The sequence below is a fragment of the Apostichopus japonicus genome, chromosome 4 (genome assembly GCF_037975245.1).
Source record: "Apostichopus japonicus isolate 1M-3 chromosome 4, ASM3797524v1, whole genome shotgun sequence".
Lineage (NCBI taxonomy): Eukaryota > Metazoa > Echinodermata > Holothuroidea > Aspidochirotida > Stichopodidae > Apostichopus > Apostichopus japonicus.
Window position 1 is genome coordinate 23471007 of NC_092564.1, and position 19511 is coordinate 23490517.

Here is a 19511-nt window from a genome sequence, read left to right on the forward strand (position 1 = left end):
GGGGGCTGATGACAGATATGACTACAGGGGGCTGACAGATATGACTAAAGGGGTGTATGCCAGATGACTATAGTGGCTGATGATATATGACTGCAGGAGCTGAAGACATATGACTACAGGGGCTCATGACAGATACATCTACAGGGGTGATGCCAGTTACGACTACAAGGGCTGATGACAGACATGACTACAAGGGCTGATGCCAGATATGACTACAGGGGCTGAAGACAGATATGAGTACAAGGGTTAATGCCAGATATGACTACCAGGGCCCGATTTCAGAAATTAGTACAGAAGCTGATGCTAGATGTGAGTACAAAGGGGCTAATGCCAACAGTCGCTACTGCAGAAACTCCTGCATCATTCATGGAGTCTTTTAGCTTTAAGAATTATACCAGATCGAATACACAAGATTAAAAGTATTAGACCACAAACATTCCAAAGTCTTCGCCAAAGTGAAATCCAGTTAGCGCTCATCCTACATGATTCTTATTTCAATCTTTTGCAGAAATGCATCATTACATACGTTGCAAAAGAATGAACAAAAGGTTAACGTTAAGAATTGTGATATTAATTCAAGACAAATTAGACACATGAAAATACAAAAGATTGAGGAAATTCCCACAAAAGCTTTCCAAAAATTACACCCAAAAAAATGGACGAGAATCAGCATGGCAATGGTGAGTACAACATATATAGGCAAACAGGAAATACAAAGCAGTCCAGATACTTTACCAATATTTTTAACTAAAAGGGTTGTGATAATTAATACAATTCTTCAATTTTATGGTATGACCTTCAGGAAGTAATGATCCACCCTTGGATGTCATGGTAGTTACTTTGGTTCATGAAACTGAAAATGACTTACCAACTTTAACTGGAGTAAACTGTTCCTTTCTTTTGCTAATAACGGTCCTGTGGGATCACTGAGTACAAATGGTTGCCAGTCGTTGACTAGACATGACCGAACAAAGTCTATCACCTCCGAGAACCTGTCCCGAGCATGGAATGTACCTGCCAGCATAGAGATTTGAACGAGGGATTTAATGTTATACAGATGGAAACACATTGGAGAAATGCTTAAAAAGAAAAGAAAACCAGTTAGAAAACACTATTCAATGTGTATTTAGGATTCTACTATCATCCTGAAAGGTAATTGCAAAAATGCAAAAACGCAAAAATTTTCACTTTCCCAATGAAGTTGTTAGCTAACAGCCAAATGATGAATAAAAGGACACATATTGTTAGTTTTGGCAGTAATGGAAGATAAAAACCATGACAGGTTTCTCACCAGTATTGTTAACCATTATTATAATAATATACGGGTTTCAAACTAAGCTACCTTGATCAAAACAAGAGTCACTGTTTTGTTGGCTTTATACCTTAAAGCTCCAACTGGAAATACCTTCCAAAATCCAGTACAGCGCGCTAAACTTTACTACTGTAAGTATTTCAAATATATTTTACATAAAGTCTCAAGATTTAAAAGTAATGAACACTGACAATGGTTGTATTTTCTGTCTAATTGCACACATCCAAATGTATCAACAATTTGAAAATTTCTTATCTGTTGGTGAGTGGGAGGGTGTCAGGGAAAGATGGGGTGGGTAGGGAGAGGGGATGTGATGGGTAGGGATGGGCAGGAGTGGGCCGATGGGTGGGGAGACTTAAGTCCACAAGCAATACCATTGGTATATATCTCCTCTCTGAGCAGGGAAGCAGGAACATAAAGAGAAACCAGGTTTTGGCTATTTTGCTTTTTCTCCCTTTCCTTTCATCAAGAGGGGAGGGGGTGGGGAGGGGAGGGGTGCCATAAATTACCTTGCAAGACATATCCATCTGGGAATCGTACTCTGATAAGCGAGTATCTGTATTGCCTCTTCTCATTCTGCTCATCTGCTAATTTCATGGCTTTAGTTCTTAATTGTTCACTCTTCTCCACGATTTCTTTCCTGTTGGGAAGAAAATCGGCGATCTAGAAAGTGTTGAGGGATTTCTGTGCATCTTACCAAAATGCATGATGGAGATTGACACCAGAAATCAAACTAATCAAGTCAAATAAACTCACACAGAAAGTAGTAACAAAAGTACTTTCAAATTGATTTAGCTTTGATGGTTAAAACTTGAAATTAATTTTTGTTTTTTCAATGTTCTTTAAAAATGTTTAAACATAGTCTAAACAATTGTCAGCTTTACAATTATCATTGTCAGAATCTTGCATTCCAAAATATTTTGTTGTGTGATGACTAAAGCAGCAATGCTGCAGAATCTCAATACTACTTCTGATGTGCTTGTACTGCGATGCCCAGTGTATCAGTTAAGACAGGTATTGCAACTTTGTATGATTTCAGTTGTATTATATATTATGTAGGATCATGGATGCCAGTTTCAAGCAACAAGTTTCTTTTCAGAAGTAAAATCAAAGATATCTAGACTGTTGTAGCAGTTGCTGTTGTAGATAACCTTAGGTGATATGAGATGAGACTTAACCTTAGCTCCATCGTCAAGTCAGTCATCTGTCGGTCATCTGTCGGGTCAGTGGTATAGATGTCACAGAGTGACATTTCGATGTAACCTTAGATGAGATGAAATGTAACCTTAGAGGAGATGAGACGAAACCTACAATGAGATCAGACGTAACCTTAAATGATATGAGATGTAGCCTTAGATGAGAAGAGACTTCACCTTAGTTGATATGAGACCTGAGATGAAATGAGATGTGACGTAACCTTTGATGAGATGAGATGTAACCTTACATGAGAAGAGATGTAACCTCAGATGAGATGACAGGTAACCTTAGATGATATGAGATGTAACCTTAGATGAGATGAGACCTTAGATGAAATAAGATGCGACGTAAACTTAGATCATTAGATGAGATGAGATGTAACCTTAGATGAGACATAACCTCAGAAGTGATGAGACGTAACCTTAGATGAGATGTCACCTTAGATGAGATGAAACGTAACTTTAGATGAGATGTAACCTTATCCCAAAATAAGGCCAAAATATCTCATATTACAGTATGAGATATTTCTCATAATTAATTTGGCTCTGACATGATTTTAGGCTACATAAACAATAAGTATCTTTTGTAAACTACTCCATGTGCTACCCAGTGACAACACTTCAAAGAATTGCCCAAGAGATCTGGCAGCAGTCTAAGCATGTTGCCAACAAGCACTACAACATCTCAACACATAGAAATGCATATGGGAGATAAAAAGGAAAATGCACACAACAAACAGGGGACCCAAAGCGCAACTTCTTTAGCGATCAATGAAAAATGTTGGTTAAATTTATTTCTGGCACTACATCAAAGTTTCTCTGGCTGTTAAACAACCAATTGTTTTTCTCTTCTTTTGTTTTGTAAACTCACCTCCTTTCTTGCTCTCTCTTCACCTCTTCTGAAGTAATCCTGAAGAATTCATCTGGTAAATGAAATCGTCGATTCCCTTCCACCGGTTTTAAAATTTTCAAGTCTCTCCAGAGAGTCGGTCTCATGGCTTCTCCGGATTCCAGACTAGTCTTACAGGAGATGAGTCTGTCCATGTCTTGTGCAAATTCTTCGGGAAGAACCCAAAATAATTCCGTAGCATCTGCAGAGATGATTGACAGTTAAAAAGTTCCATTATCCATTTAGCAGCCATGATTTGCTACTCTAAATTAACTATAATTAATGTTGTTTTTTTTGTCTTGGGTTGTAAAATTCTGCAGCCTAATTTGCATACATGATTACCATAAAAAGTCATGAAAGAAACAAATTTGCAATTAAAGTTCCATTATCAAGTAGCAGCCATGATTTGCTACTCTAATTAACTATGATTAATGTTGTTTGTTGTCTTGGGTTGTAAAATTCTGCAGCATATTTTGCATAAATGATTACCATAAAAAGTCATGAAATAAACAAATTTGCAATTAAAGTTCCATTATCAAGTAGCAGCCATGAGTTGCTACTCTAGTTAACTACAATTGATGATGTGTTTTGTCATGAGTTCTAAAATTGGCATAAATGATTACCATAAAAAGTCATGAAAGAAGCAAATTTCCTTCCCAAGTCAATTACCACCTCAAAGTCCTCTTCTTCTTACATTTAGAGAAAATTATATTTTTTCTTGCCCAACACAATATCAATTTCAATATTCAGTAAAATAGTGAAACATCTATCCCAAATTTCCAGGCTTTTCTCATTCAGTTTGCTGCTTAAAGCTAGTTTGCAGAGATAGAGAAAGATATTGAAATTCATCTTATGTAAATTTCTATATCTGTCGTTATGAAATGACAATGAAATTTCCTTTTTTATTCATAGTCTCCTTGCTTGCTTAATAACCTATATAAGTACTTAGGGTTCCAAAATGATATGAAATTACCTCTTTCAAACAAAGCCACTAATTTGCATTTGTAATCAATATGACTACTAAATGACATGATCTTATGGGAAGCTCTACAATAGTTAAAAAGCATCATATATGTTGTCTGCTGCAAACCAAAGTTCTTTTTTTTTTCATATCTATCCCCACTTGCCTACTAATTGTCTGTTGGGAGGTCTTCCAAACGTCTCAGCTTCCACATTCATTATTTTGAAAGGGCAAAGAAGATGTCACATGTTACAATGTTCATTATGTTTTTGTAGTGGAAGTAAGGGCATCAAATAGCTGAACCATGCCTGGCTTTTTTGGTCACTAAAATTTACATCTTGTGTTATACCTACTACAATCTTGCCATACTTGACCATTTAATGAAAGTCCAGGAATTGATTTCACGAATGATATAAAGGTTTGCAAACGAAACAAAACCTTACTTCAAATTTGTGGGACACAATATTTATATTAAACCTTATAACTTACTAAAGAGGAGCGACTACCACATGATTCGGCAAGATATCTCAGAAGGAAACGGTATCCGATTTTATCGGATAATTAAATAACTTGGTCAGAGTGACATAAAATAGCATTCCATCTCAAGAAGTGCAGTTTTGAAAAAATGCAAACTTTCAACTTTTACTCTGTGAGAGTACATCTCTTAAAGACTCAAAACATGAATAATTCCAACCTGGATATATAATGGATGTGTACTGCGGCCATACCTTGATGTGGAAGTTCCTTTTGTTGAAATCCTACTGCCTGGAGGAACTCTATGCCTCCTTTTAATGTAACCACCCTCTCTTGAAAGGCTTTGTTCCCTATCCGTATCTTACGATACTTATCTTCTCCAGGGTGATTGTAAATGTTGTCTACATACCTGAAAAAGTCAACATGGAATACTGGCTTCAACTGTTAAATTCAAACTCGTTGACATTACACTAATGAAGATTGTATGGTTTTTTTTTTAATTTTCATATCTTTTCGTTATGAATTTAAAGTGAGGTATAAAGTAAACAGTTAAGGGTTTATGGAATTATGCTGTTAGATGAAATCAACAAGGTCAAACATTTGAATAATAATAAAACAAAAATTGATCAGAACCTGTCTGTAAATGAGTTTCCAATTGTTTCAATGCGTGTGACACTGTGTTTGGCATTGTGCGTCATTGTTGCACATATCGTTGTGCATGTGAGTTGCGTCCTTGGTTGGAATAAGCCTGTATTCTGTTTGCTTCTGGTTTATACTAATTAATTGATTCACAGTAACGATACGATTGATGACGAGTGACGTATATTTGTTTTGTATAGGATTAAAATCAAAAGTTTCATGTAAGTTGTTTTTCCTTAAACCTCTTTGACGTAACGTATTATATATGTGTAATTTAAAAATGATTTTGTGTATGAAAGGTACAGTTTTATTTTACGTCACATAATCAAATGGGTTTAAAGATATTTGCATTGAGAAATCTGATCCATGATTATTAGTTTTTGTGTAAAGTTATGTATTCTTGTAGGTAATTGATTATTGTCATTATTGTTTATTAATAGTTCCATTATCCTTATTCGCGACCGTTTCTTATAATTGTGCATATTTACTTAGTCACCAGATAACAGATCAGATTATCAGATTAACAGATAACCAGATCAAATCAAATCAGATTTGCAGAATGACCGTCTGCAACTGATTTTAAATATATACTTAATTCAACGATTTAATATCTGCATTGAGTGAATTTTTGGATGTGTGACCGACGAAAACAAAATCTCAGACTACGAGATTTACATTGTCAATGATATTTTAAAGGAATTGTCTGGTGGAAGATTTTGATACATTGTCCTTGTAGTTATTATTTTTCTCTTTCTAACCATGTAAAAATTGTCCCCATTCGACGTTTTCTTCTTGTAGAAATCTGGTTTTCAAATTCACCAGTTTCTCACCAAAAGTACTGTTTGTCCGAACACTTCAATATGGTGATTGACATAGTGCTTGCAAATAGGCAAAACAGGCAACTTGAAGTTAGCACTCCCATTTCCGCAGCAAATAAACTCTCACATGTAAGCACATGTGATTGCCTATTATATATAACTATAATTAAATAGAGGAATAAATTAATCTGTATACAAACGCGGTTTTGTGGTGATTACTGTAGGTACTGTTCAGAGCGTGGGTTATGATGCAATCTGCATTAGCATAGCTGACGTCACGTTCTGTACTGTTCAAGTCATATTTGAAATGTCTATCCTTAACGATTAAAAAATCTTTTCTCTGTCAAACGCAACATTAGCGTTCTCATACTTTGACAATATGTTTAGAAAATTATTTATCATTTTTGAAGGTAACTTCTTTGGGCCACCAGACAATCCTTTTAAAAGCACACATCTACTTACTTGCATAAGATATCTTTTCCAATTTTTAAAGCATCAAAGTCTCTGTTTATTGAGTTGATCATGGTACAAGTCCCTTGCAAAGGATCTGCTGAAACCAACTGAAAAGTAGAATTAGGAAAAAAAATTAAAAGTATGAATTTAGAGTACAAAATAAAACTTGATAGATCATTAAAATACACTGTTATAAGGCCAGGTTGGATGTCTGTAAACAGCAACACTTTTAATTTTTGAAAAAATGACCAAGTGCGAATCATCAACTGAAGTGGCTGGACTACTTAGTCTAATAAACAGACCATATTAGGTCATTTCCTCTTTGGCAACACAAAACTCAATGTAAAGCATAAGACTTTTGGCCTCAAATTACATTTTTACAGTTTATTACATAATTTGTGAAGGACAAATGGTGTTGAATGTCATCTAAGGGAGTTCTGTAGTTTAAATGAAAGTTAAAATAATATGTTTCGGTTGAGTTATCAGAATTTACAAAACAATGGGTTAACATCAACACTTAGGCCAGCACTGATGAAGCCCACCTCAACATCTCTGAAGCCTTAAAGGAGCATTCTTAGCATATTTTAATGGTGAATATCTTCAAAAACCTCAAAAGCTGTGGAAACATTAATATAAATACTCAATTGCTTTTCTTTTTTCTTGAAACTATAGCATAATCAAGCCTAATATTCTGCCTACAGTTGAACATTTCAGGTCATTCTTGAGAAAGCAGTTTGCAACATTGGGCACCAGACTAGCAAGAACTGTGAAAGGTTATACATTATTGCAGTATCTGTTCTACACCCGCATATAGCACAAACCAATCATTAATTATTAAGACACAACTTTACCAACCTAAACATCTATTCTGCATCATTGAGTCACTAATGGTGAACGAGTCGTAAGCATACTGTCCTAACCTTACAGTTACATTCAAAAATCAAGTCTTAGGTTTAGAGATTAGAACAAAAAGGAAATGCGATCCCTAATATAAAAGGAAGTATGTATTGAAAAAAAAAGTGTTCTCAAACTGAGAGAGGGGGATGGAGAGACCTCTGATTATGTGAGGACTTTTTCCGTTATGTAAATCGACATGTAAGATGTCTGTATTTTAAGGGTGATTCATAGAATGTCAACAGTAGATAATGGGATGATATCACAGAATGATATGTGTTATGACAATATACTGACAAACTGTGATCCCAATCAACAAACACCTAGTGAGGGTCACTCATACCTGAAATGGAAGAAACACATCTTCCTGCTTCAGTGTGCAAAATTCTACATAACGGTGGAAGGAATAGATGGTCATATATTTACCCGGAATGTACCTCTTCATGTCTCGGAATAAACCCCAATCAATTTAAAATTCACACATTGTGGTACAGTAAGTTTAAGACCTTTTTCACAGTATTTTCCGGGACCCCCAATTTAAATTGGTCCTAACTGTTTCATTTTTGTCAGAGCATACACAAAATAGAGGATTATTACTTATCCTTAGCCCCTGTCCAGGGAATAATTTATCTTTTACCTCATCACAAAATACCATGCAGTATGGTGAAGTGTAACTACGTATAGCAATTTTTGTACACAGGAGCACATAGTATTTTCAAAAAGAGACATAGGTACAGAGCCTCCAAAACTGCTACAAAAAATTACTCCCTGTTGCCTTGGCAACCGTTGTCTCCTTCCGACAACGTAGTGGCGCCCTTTCACTATACACTTGTTACACACAAGGAATAACCACTAATAAGATGGTTCATGGTTCGTTACCATTCGCTTTTAAATTTAATTTACTCACAGTTGCAAAACAAACTTCCATGTGAGCAGTCAATTCGCTCTGAGAGGCGGTGGTTGAACAGAGAGGACACTGGTAGAAGACACCAGCTACAGAGATGGGGGCATCCTGGTCCGAAAAGGTAGGAGTTGGTGGAGGCTGCTACAAAAACAGAAAATCAGTTGTAATGAAACAGTTGTTAAATTATTAACTATTTCATTTGCAAGAATTAGGTCACTTGATGTGTATAGACAGTTAAATCATGTGTTGCTAAGATGTTAACTGTCATGTCACAACAGACATTTAAAAACATGGAGACCCACATGTGTTACTTTTCTTTTTCCTTACCAGTTTAATCATGCATTTTTATATTAAAATATAGCACCCCTGGAGGAAACATGTGAAAGTGCTTCATAAAATGTTTTTATCTTTTGTATAAGAATTTCTCCATTCTTAAGCTTCATATTTATAGATCCTTTTTCTTTTCATGGGGTTGGGTGGAGGGAGGGGAATAATTGATATCTGTCTGTGGAGAGAATAGTGAAATGAGCAAAACCTACTTGATGCAAAGGTCATAAGTCAAGGTCAAAGGTCAAGAGCAAAGGTCAAGTTAAGGTCTGGTCAACTAAATGACATTTCTTAAAATACGTCCTCATTATTTAGTTTCATAGGTTTAACATTCTTGCAGTATTCTGACTCCCTGGGGTAGAATCTCAATAGAAGACAATAGGGCAGAAGACAATGGGTAGAAGACAATAGCCTTCCGTTGCTCCACTCATGGTTTCCACCTTGATGTTTGGACAAAGATTTCTTGGATATAAAATTGAAAAAGGATAGTTCAGATGAAAGAAGACATACTAAGCAACCTGGTGAAATTTCAAGCCATTCCTACGTTGCATTTCTGAGATATAGATAGATTTGAAGTGAAGCAAACAAGCCATTGTTTCACACTGACTGCAAAATGTTTGTTTTTCTTTACTTTTTTTTTTCACTATATAGCTTGAACCTTGGATTACACAAGGTTCCATCTATGCTTCAGGGGATGTGAAGTTATCAATACTCAATGACTGTAGTGTATCCACAGGGGCGTATCCAGGGGGGGCGCAACAGGCGCGCGCCCCCCCTATTGGCCGTCACCAAAAAAAAAAAAGTTTAGCAAAAAAAAAAAAAAAAAAAAATTGATGACGACCTTTATGTGAGATGTCGGTGATCGCTCAACCCCCCCCCCCCTCCCGTATGCTTTATTTTTTGTTTGCCAAAAAAAGGTTCTGGCGAAGTTCGGCGGCATAATAGTTTTAGAAACATAGATGGTAATTGTGTTTGTATTATCACTATAAACACTAAATGACATGCCAGCCATACTAAATTGTGCATTTTGTGTCCATATTTACTGGAAATGTTGCTTATTATTAAGGTCGAAAAATGGATCACATATGGCCATGGGCGGCGATCCTGGGTGGAGGGGGGATATATCCCCCCATGAAAATGGGTGGAGGGGATGTAATGCACCATATCCCCGCCCCCCACCAAATGCCAGGGATAAGAATATTTTCATGCCTACATTTATGCATCTTCGTTAATGTACGACTCTTTTTTAGCTTCATTTCTCGCCTACCATAAACGCAGTGCGATCTTTTCAAATAAAGCGTCTTTATAAAGCAAAAATAGTTGACTGTAGGCTTCATTGGCCCTATAACAACAAAATGTATTATTGCGCCCACGGTATTGATATAGTTCATATATGCACCCTCATAGTATTCATATAGGCCCTATAGTAGGCCTACACACGTACATGTTCCCTCGAACAGCTGAGAATCTCATGTAACCAGGGTAATGCTTAATACACGTTTCACCTGGATGCCCTAGCAATCGGTACCTAGGAATGTAACTATGTGTAATTGTGTATTGCATGTGTATAGGCCTATAATAGCCTGCATGAGGCCATTTTCTTCATCGAATAATATAACAGAGCTCTCGAACATTCTAACGTTGCGCCTGAAACAAGATTGGAAAGGGCAATTTTCCCAAAATAACACCCGAAATTTAAAAAAAAAAGTATTTTGGATCCTGATTATGAGATATTTCGGACATGACATCCCTATTTTAAAGTTGGGTATATGCCGCTTGGAAACCTCGGGAAGTGCCGTTTCCGGCCATCTAGAGGGTTTGTTAATCCCAAAATTTTCTTGTACGCTTCGCGCCAACTCATGGTGGCGCTACGCTTAGATAGTCAACAAGGTCATATCCCCCCCCCCCCCCACTCGGAAGTACGGATCGCCGCCCATGCATATGACACCATTTTGCATTTCAGCCCTTCTTTGAAAGCAAAAATTGTACACCCCTCCCCTTAGACCCATCACCCAGGACGGCGATCATTCATGCCTGGCGCCCCCCCTATTGGAAAATCCTGGATACGCCCCTGTATCCATATGATGTTGATGCCTTCCAAATTTGAAGATAATTGGACGAAGATATGAAATAATTTAAACAACCTAACACACATTTGTGTATCTTTGTCATCACACCTGTTTGCTTCACTTTCGGTACTCTACATGTCAACTTACAACCAAAAACGATACTTAGGAATTGCATGCAAATTTCACAAGGATGCTTAGAATATGTTCTGCTTTCACTGATTAAAAGTAATCTGCATTAGACTCTTAAAGAAAATAGCCATCGGTTTCCTCACATATGACCTTCAACCCTGATTGTTATGTAAAGGGTAAAAAGGGGTTGGGGTTCAAGAAAGCAGGTATGTGAATACCCTTTCCAATATAGCAATTTCAAATATGCTAAAAGTCTAGAAATAATGTTTACCTGATTCTGGACATGTGATTTCTGTTCACTGGTGGCAGCTGCTGCCTGTGCCTCATTTGTGGCCTCTTGCTTCACTGCGGAGCGATAAAAGAAGTAAAACAAGATGGAGGTAACATTTGACACATGTGCATGATCACTTTTAATATATTTTTAATATATGTAAGGTATTACTTAATGGCAATCTCCTGTTTCAGTAATTTTCACGCTTATAACAAAGAATGCACCTAAAAAAATGTCTTAGTTACCGTAAGAAAAAGAAAGAATGAGAGTATAGGCAGCAACGTGGACACTCTTGGAAAACTCTTCACAATTGAGTAATTGCACACATTTACAGTGCTATTTAAGGGTTGTTCAAATTCACGATGCATGCTTCATGGCACATAGCATTGATGTAACAAATAAAAACAGTCAGTGACTGAAATTTGATGATTCAATCTTATTTCTGGAACTACCTTGGGATTTCAGGACAGTGAAGTTCCGTTTTGGTTTCGACGACTGTTGTTTTTGATCGAATCTTTCCAGTGCTTTCTGGCCAGCTTGTTGCGAGCTCTGTGATGGATTAGCTCTCACAGGGGCAGCTGAAGGGCCACTCTCTGGTCTACAAAAATATATCAAAAAAGATGCCTGTTAGTCCTGTAGTTTGTGCTAGCTAAACAGGATTACCATATTCCGTGCATTGGAAAGTGGGACACTGTATTCTGGAAGAGGGGTTCAAAGAATTGAGATTTTAACAGGGCCTATGTACCAAATGGTGGCATATAATATCACATAATATTTTTGAACATCACAGAGATATTTTAGAAAACCCGGACAATTAAATTTGCAGACAGGACAGTATGATTCCATTTCCAATACTGGACAATCATAATTAATCGGGACGTATGGTAACCCTAGTGCTGGAGAGATTAACAATGTAATATTAATTGAATGCATTCACAAGGCTTGAAACACACAAGGTTATTGTACATGATACATCTTCATTGTGTGTCAAAACATGTTGTAAATAGGCCTTGGTTTGTGTGTATAGTCATGTGCTGTTGATTGTCACAGTAGGGATAATTGAGAATATAGTGTTTTATAAATGGTTCTTTCCATTGGCTGGGGGGGGGGGGGAGGGGTGGGTAGTTAACTCAGTGGCGTAGCTTAAAACGACATGTATTTTCCAACATATACCTCAATGAGATCAAAATTTCTAGCAAATGGAGAAAAAAAACAAGTAGAACAATTTAAATAACAACTGTCTTATTGCAGGCACTCCATTTTGGGGTTGTTAGCTGCTTGAATTTCTTTTTCATTATAAAAGTGTAAAATTTAATCCATACTAGAAATCGAACAGCTTCAGGAATAATGAAAAACAAATCAGCTAATAAATTTGGGTAAAGTACCTCAGGCCTAGACCTGAAATGTGCAGCATGGCTTAGCTCAATGCACCTCTTTTATTGAAAATATTAGTAGCTGCAAGCATTTCCCAAATTACTCTAAGAAGCAGTTATGCAAATACCAGCACTCTCTATTTGTTTTGTACATTTTGTTTTTCTTTCTTACTTTGCTCTGTTATTTTCTATCTTTCTTTAGGGTTACTAGCTTTGATAAACATTTTATGTTTTTTTCTAGTATCCTGTATTTACCATTACTGCACTGTTTTTGTATGTCTATATGTATATGCGAAATATATTACCTGAACTGAACTTGGGAAATGGGGTGTTTCTGTTCTTCACTTGGTTTCAAAACAACTTTGTTCGCCATGTCTGCACTGCAGTGATGTCGAAAGTTAGGCCTACAGGACACAAGCATTGTGCCCCTCCTAAAATTGTTGATAATCACCTAACTCGGAATTCCTGGCCAGCCTGAAGGTCTAACTTAAAGTTAAATTATGCGCTTGCCTAACGACAATAAGGCTAGGCCTAGGCCTATTGGCATAACTGTTAGTGTTGGGCTAACGTCCTAACGTAATGCTAAAAACAATTACTCTACATTTTCCTCTCTTCTTGCAAACTATGACCTGCACCGGCTTTCTTGAATCGACTCTCAACTTTCTTCTTCTCGATGAACTGTCCAAGTTTCTTCATAATGACAGAATTATTCTGCCGACAAGATTAAAACTAAATTTCGCTTGCGACAAAAAGACAAGTCTGAAGTATGGTTCAAGTTAAGAGTTGACAGGCAGACAGCACAGAAATTGTAGCAGACGGTCAAAGAGTGTAATCGCGAAAAAGGTACCTGCTCATATGGGGTAATGGGTAAAGCAATTTGGAGGGTGTAAGTAAATTGTTCGACATTCATTTTGGGTAAGAACGCCCATAATCTTTCTTTGGTGGCTCACGACTATACGATCCGTGGAGCTTGGCAGGCTACTATACAGGGGCGTCGGAAGCTATTTGGGATTGGTAAGGCAGATCAGAATGTGGCCATCTATCATAATTATCGGGGGGGGGGGCGTTTGGTACTACGCTACGCGCCACCATGGTTGGCGCGTAGCGTAATGGAGAAAATTTTGCAAAAATGCCTCCCAGATTGCAGGAAATGGCACTTCCCGAGCTTGAAAACAAGACCTGCCAGAGTAGTCACATTTAGCCTACTGGCCGTCATCATTATTGAAAATTATTGAAAAATATACCTCCCAGATTATTTTTTGCCATTTTTTTTTTCTTAGTCCTAGCCTACTTTCTTTTCTTCTTTTTGTTCTTTTTTTTTGTCGCCCTGAGTATTGGTCCGGCGTTCGCCGGACCTGCCGTACTGCTCACTGGAGCTTAGGAGGTTACGTGGTGACTTGATTCAGGTTTTCAAGATTGTGTATGGTTTTGACAATTTATCCTTGAAATACCTATAAAGTCGATCCAGGAGTTTTTTCTATACAATTTATATAACGGCGTTGGGGGAGGGGGACAGAGCCTATTAAAACAGACATTTTCTAGACACGGTTTTTGGGGGAGGCAAATATTTGGAGGCCTAGCACCCCTAAGGGTAGGAGAGTACGCCATTGATGCCTATTAAAATTAAGTAAAGTGTATATGCTCATAGGGTTATCATACATAAAGAGGTAATAGGGTTTTAGGTATGATCAACTTAGAGGAACTTTAGTTATCTGAAAGAGGACATATATTCTGTTGTTAGGCTTTGCAGTTGGTTAGGCCTCATCTGGAGTATGCTGTGCAGGCTTGGAACGTATACTTTGCCATGGATAAGTAAGTACTCGAGAAGGTCCAGAGGAAAGCTACTAGGATGATTAGTTTCTTAAAGTGTGTTCCTTATTATAGGCGGTTACAGCTGCTGAATCTCACCACACTGGAGCTTAGGAGGTTACGTGGTGACTTGATTCAGGTTTTCAAGATTGTGTATGGTTTTGACAATTTATCCTTCACTGATGCTGTTTCATGTTTGCTAATATTGTTTTACCAGAGGTCATTGTCTTAAACTCCAGAACTTACAAAGTTGTATTAATTCGGCTTAACTTGTGCACCGTTAGAATGAAGTGAACAATTTAACATTTCGCAGAAAAATGTTGAATTAACGAGATCTCATAAGTTGCCCATTCAACATTTTGCAGAAATTTGTTCAATTACTCAGTTGGAATGAAGTGAACAATTGAAAAATTTGGAGAGAAATGTTGAATTTACGAGATCTAATAAGTTGTCAATTTAACAGTTTACAGAAAATTGTTGAATTGACGACATATTATGGGTGGTCAATTCAACATTTTGCAGAAAATTGTTCGATTACTCAGTTGGAAGGAAGTGAAAAATTGAACATTTTTCAGAAAGCTGTTGAATTGACGAGATCTGATAAGTTGTCGAGTAAACATTTTGCAGAAATATTTTCAATTGCTCAGTTAAAGCAACTGAGCAATTTAACAATTTTTTGATTTTTGATAAGATATTATCCTGTTATATAAACAATTTATTGAAAAATGTCGACTTATTAGTGCAAAGTTTTATTATGTTGATGGCACTTTTAAGCTTCCGTAACAATCGCCACCTTGGTAAATGGCTAAACCGAGTTATTTGTATTCATGCTTGACTAAACTCTGAAACGGGGCACTATAGCTGTCGGTCAATGCAGGGTAGCCTATCGTTTATAACTATATGGCCATGTTTTAATTCATGTGTTATATCAGGAAGTTGTTATGGAACAACTCCCTGGTTATATACGGAGTGTGCCTGAAACTAGAAATATCACTATAATGGATAAAACATTCAGCTTTCTGCAATTCGTGTTCAAAGTGTGTAGTTTAGCATTTCTGTGGCACCAAGTCATCAACATGGGAGATATGGCATACAAGGGGAGACCGCCGGCAAGAAGTGGTGCACCTTTAGAATACTTTAATAACAGTATGAAAATACCTCAAGGGGAAGTCGTCTGGTGCTCTGGACCAAACGGAAGTGACTCTAAACGTACGGACAGATTTTGCAATTTTCGGAATCTTTGTTATTCAAACGTATACGAAAGATTCTTTCTAAATCGTGGTGATTTGACTTTTACCAACGAAGCAGTGGAACGAGCATCACGACGAATTAGCTTGACAGCAGTTATAGGGGCGAACATGCGGTTCAGATATGTTCATTTCCCCCAGCATGACGTGGAGATTGAACAGCACATATATAGGCACTACCAGAAAGGAAAATATTTCATGGTGAGTCGTATTGCTGACAATATTGCACACGACATCCACGACGTTTTGATGCCTCTTTTCTCTTCCTTGAATCTTTCAGACTCTTCACACTCGGCCGAGCCTTCTTATACTCTCATTCTCATGTTTCGGAACAGATTGATCGGAGATGCGGAGACGATTTATCGTGTTTTTACTCAAAACGAGCCAATCTTACAATTGGATTTCGATGAGCATTTACCTGACCAATCTGTCGTCTGCTTCGAGGATGTAACGATAGGATTGTCTAACAGCTCCATGTGGTACCAATGGGGTATGGACGAGTTACATGAAGGACCACTTCTGGATCCGAAAGTAACCCCTGAACATTTTAGAAAGTTTAAAAATTATCTCATTGAGAAAATGAACATTAATATCGTTTGTCCACAGATATCGTACGGGGTTTTATTCACGAGGAAACGCACCCGGCAAATTTTAAACCAAAATGAACTTGCCAGCTCGATAGAAAAGGAATTTGAGATCAGTATTCAAGTCGTTGGTATGGAAGACAACAGTATTATGGAAATTATTCGAATTGTATCCTGCGCAGAATTATTAATCAGTATGCACGGAGCTCTAATGATTCTAGCGATGTTTTTACCACGTCATGCAGTGGTAGTAGAAATGTACCCATACGCAATAAACCCAGAGTTTTATCAAGTGTACCAAACGATGTTGAATCTTGAAGAATTGAATATAAAATACATCGCCTGGAGGAATATGAATGCGTCCAATGCGATCGAGCCTCCATCATATCGGTTTCATTTGAACAATCTGAGCGAGGAGAAAAGATTAGCCATATTGAGTAGGACTGAAGCACCTCGCAAGGTTTGCTGTTACGATCCAGAGTGGCAGTACAGAATGTACCAGAATACTGTAGTAAATGTCACAGAAGTTATTAAACTACTAAAAAAACACTGTATATAAGAAATATTCGAATATATATATATATATATATATATATATATATATATATATATATATATATATATATATATATATATATATATATAATATATATATATATATATATATATATATATATATATATATATAATATATATATATATATATATATATATATATTTATATATATATATATTTGTTTTTTGTTTTTCTTACTTTAGCTTATTTTGTCATTTGTTTTGGTATTACTTTCAATTTCTATACTTTTCACAGTATCATGAACTTTTTAACAAGTAAAACTGATTTTTACCCACATTACGAATCAACTCAGTTTTTTTTTCTACATTTATTGATATCTTTCGTTTCAAATGAACAATCTATTTCAAACTTTAATTCGAATTTGCTTCGTATTTTATATACGTTTACATTTACGTCAGTAACAATTAAAACAACAGTTATTCTCAAAAACGATACAAAGAAACAAACAGAATATTTGGAAAAGAAATTCGCATATCTCGAAGTAAATAAATATCTTCTTCATTCTTTGAGAAAGTAATTGATACATTCAATCATTGAACATGTCGTTTAGGAGTGTACTACGGCATTCGTTATTTGTATATTATGTAATATTCTACCTGTAAATAATATTTGAGTTTGTAGTAAAATGCAATAGCATATGGCAGCTAATCATTTGTGTTTTACACTTTCTTATCCAAGAGTTTGGAATCGCCGACAAAATTCAAAGTACAAAGTGAAAGGGAATTGTTCCAGATCGAAATTAGTACAACAACTATACTTCTAAAAACAACCTTGGTTCAGCACACTTTAGACACCGTAGCTATACCCTTCGCTTTTAAAAAGACTAGGCCTAGGCTAAACAGTGGACATGTAAAGACCACTAGTGGTCTATACATACATGTTCGGGAAAATGGCTAATACAAGTGATTGTTGACAGTGAAAGAAAAAAATATTGCTTTCGCATGTGATATGCACTGGCGGATCCAGGGGGGGGCCAACGGGGGCCATGACCCCCCCCCCCCCCAAAGGTGAGCCAAAAAGTGTTTCCGAACATCCTCTAAATCATATGATTGGAAATTAAAAAAATCGAGAGGAATAGCAGTGGTAGACTAGTCTAAACCTTTACGTTTTCTGGTTTAAAATTAAATGTATGAGCATGAGGATTTACAGTTTATCACCATTTTGCAGTTACAGGCTGGTTGTAAGAAATTTATAACCCTATGAAAAATAAAAAAAATTGAGAAAGATGATCCCAACTTTGTTTTATAAATATTTTAGAAAATTACACCTGGGAAACATTTTTAAAATTAAAAAAAAAGTAAATTAACATCACCATTGTACACTTTTGTCGCACCAAATCGCATCTGAGGCAGCGGCGTAACGCCTATGGGCTCGGACGGGGCAAACCCAGGGGCCCCGACCAAAGGGGGCCCCCGCTGCACTGATCTACAGAACTTAGAAGAGGGGTACCCTTTTTTTTTCTTTTTTCAGGCTTTTTGAAACGGCACGTTTTCGTTGGAAAAGAAACTATAAACGAGACAATGGAAATATTTTTCTGTGTGACCTTAGTACCTACTCAAAGCTGTTATCGGCTGTGGTCCTATTTATTACACTTCCAGTCACAGTGGCGACCGCAGAAAGATCATTCTCCAATTAATATAAATACCCCGGTCCCACGAACGCGGTCTTGCTTCAAACAAGGATAGGTGGAGCAAAAACTGTAACCGCAGATAAGCCCTGCAATTTGAACCCGCGTTTCAACGAGTTAACTCCGGGCATAGCGGCAGGCTTGGAAAACCTTGGAAAACGTTCGAACCTGGTTATTGCAATAGAGAATATGAGCATCGATCGACAGCTATGCAGTGAGTCTTTTCGACACGTACATATATCATCCAAGCGGCGCACACACGCTATTTTCTACCGGGGCTTTCCCGATACGGCATATCCCATCAAGTTTCGACATATTATTTTCGTCGCACCAAATGCCAAGCAATGCGAATATTTCATCTTCCGACCACATACTTCGCTCTGTCTACTTTTGCGACATATTGTACAGGTAAATATCGATAATAATAATAACAATAATAATAATAATGGCCTTTCCGGTTATCTTCAAGAAAGCAACTCAAACTTTATACTGTATGTATGCGGATATACACGGGCAGCTATACACTGTGTACTACTCAGCAATGCCTTATGTAATTCCTTCATTTTCGCTGCATCGGTCCATTGTACACATGCACAACCAATATGAAAATAGACACAGTTAATGTCGATACAGAAATAAGCAAGCGGCGGAAACCACAACTGATAAAATCCATCGTATCTTTTACACCCCAAGGCAATAGTTTATTTACATTGATTAACGTTTACCCGGGCTTAGCTGTCCTAACCCCACCTCTCATGAGGGGCTTAATCAAGCTCGGGCTTGCTCCGTTCCCACGGAGTAAAAGAGTGGATCAACTTGCCCTAGCCTCGATAGGTCGATCAAGAGAGAGGCAAGCCCGCGTTCGTGGGAACAGGCCTCAAGTTGAAGCTAATCAAGACTTACCTACGTTCAACCATTTCTCAAGATCGGCTGGATTCGCTGGCTATCCTTTCCATCG

The 19511-nt window shown here is 37.2% G+C and overlaps 2 protein-coding genes across 7 annotated transcripts in view; one reads left to right on the forward strand and one right to left on the reverse strand.

Moving 5' to 3' along the window:
* The window catches only part of LOC139966848 (UBX domain-containing protein 6-like), a 44163-nt gene extending 30615 nt beyond the window's left edge, over positions 1-13548 (reverse strand). For 5 of the 6 annotated variants that reach the window (XR_011792779.1, XR_011792781.1, XR_011792780.1 and 2 more), the window contains exons 1-9: positions 13311-13547; positions 11789-11934; positions 11337-11410; positions 8544-8681; positions 6752-6849; positions 5087-5241; positions 3380-3599; positions 1822-1952; positions 869-1014 (exon numbers count right to left, since the gene is read on the reverse strand). Coding sequence is in view for 1 of the 6 variants with exons in the window: in XM_071970268.1 (XP_071826369.1) it covers positions 869-1014; positions 1822-1952; positions 3380-3599; positions 5087-5241; positions 6752-6849; positions 8544-8681; positions 11337-11410; positions 11789-11934; positions 13311-13405 (1203 nt within the window). In the remaining 5 variants the exon portion in view is untranslated. Of the gene's footprint in view, positions 1-868; positions 1015-1821; positions 1953-3379; positions 3600-5086; positions 5242-6751; positions 6850-8543; positions 8682-11336; positions 11411-11788; positions 11935-13310 lie in introns of all 6 variants that reach the window. The other variant, XR_011792782.1, reaches the window with a different exon arrangement.
* Positions 13549-15313: 1765 nt separating this feature from the next.
* Positions 15314-16985, forward strand: LOC139966850 (uncharacterized). The gene is made up of 2 exons (XM_071970273.1): positions 15314-15966; positions 16372-16985. The coding sequence occupies exons 1-2, from the start codon at positions 15460-15462 to the stop codon at positions 16906-16908; spliced, it is 1044 nt and encodes a 347-aa protein (XP_071826374.1). The 5' UTR covers positions 15314-15459; the 3' UTR covers positions 16909-16985.
* The last annotated feature ends 2526 nt before the right edge of the window (positions 16986-19511 follow it).

What these genes read in the sequence shown, in the direction of transcription:
- LOC139966850 (XM_071970273.1), top strand. Translation starts at nt 15,460, where the DNA reads ATGGAACAACTCCCTGGTTATATACGGAGTGTGCCTGAAACTAGAAAT. An exon ending in AGAAAGGAAAATATTTCATG is followed by an intron (nt 15,967 to 16,371) that starts GTGAGTCGTATT and finishes GTTTGTCCACAG; the next exon opens with ATATCGTACGGGGTTTTATT.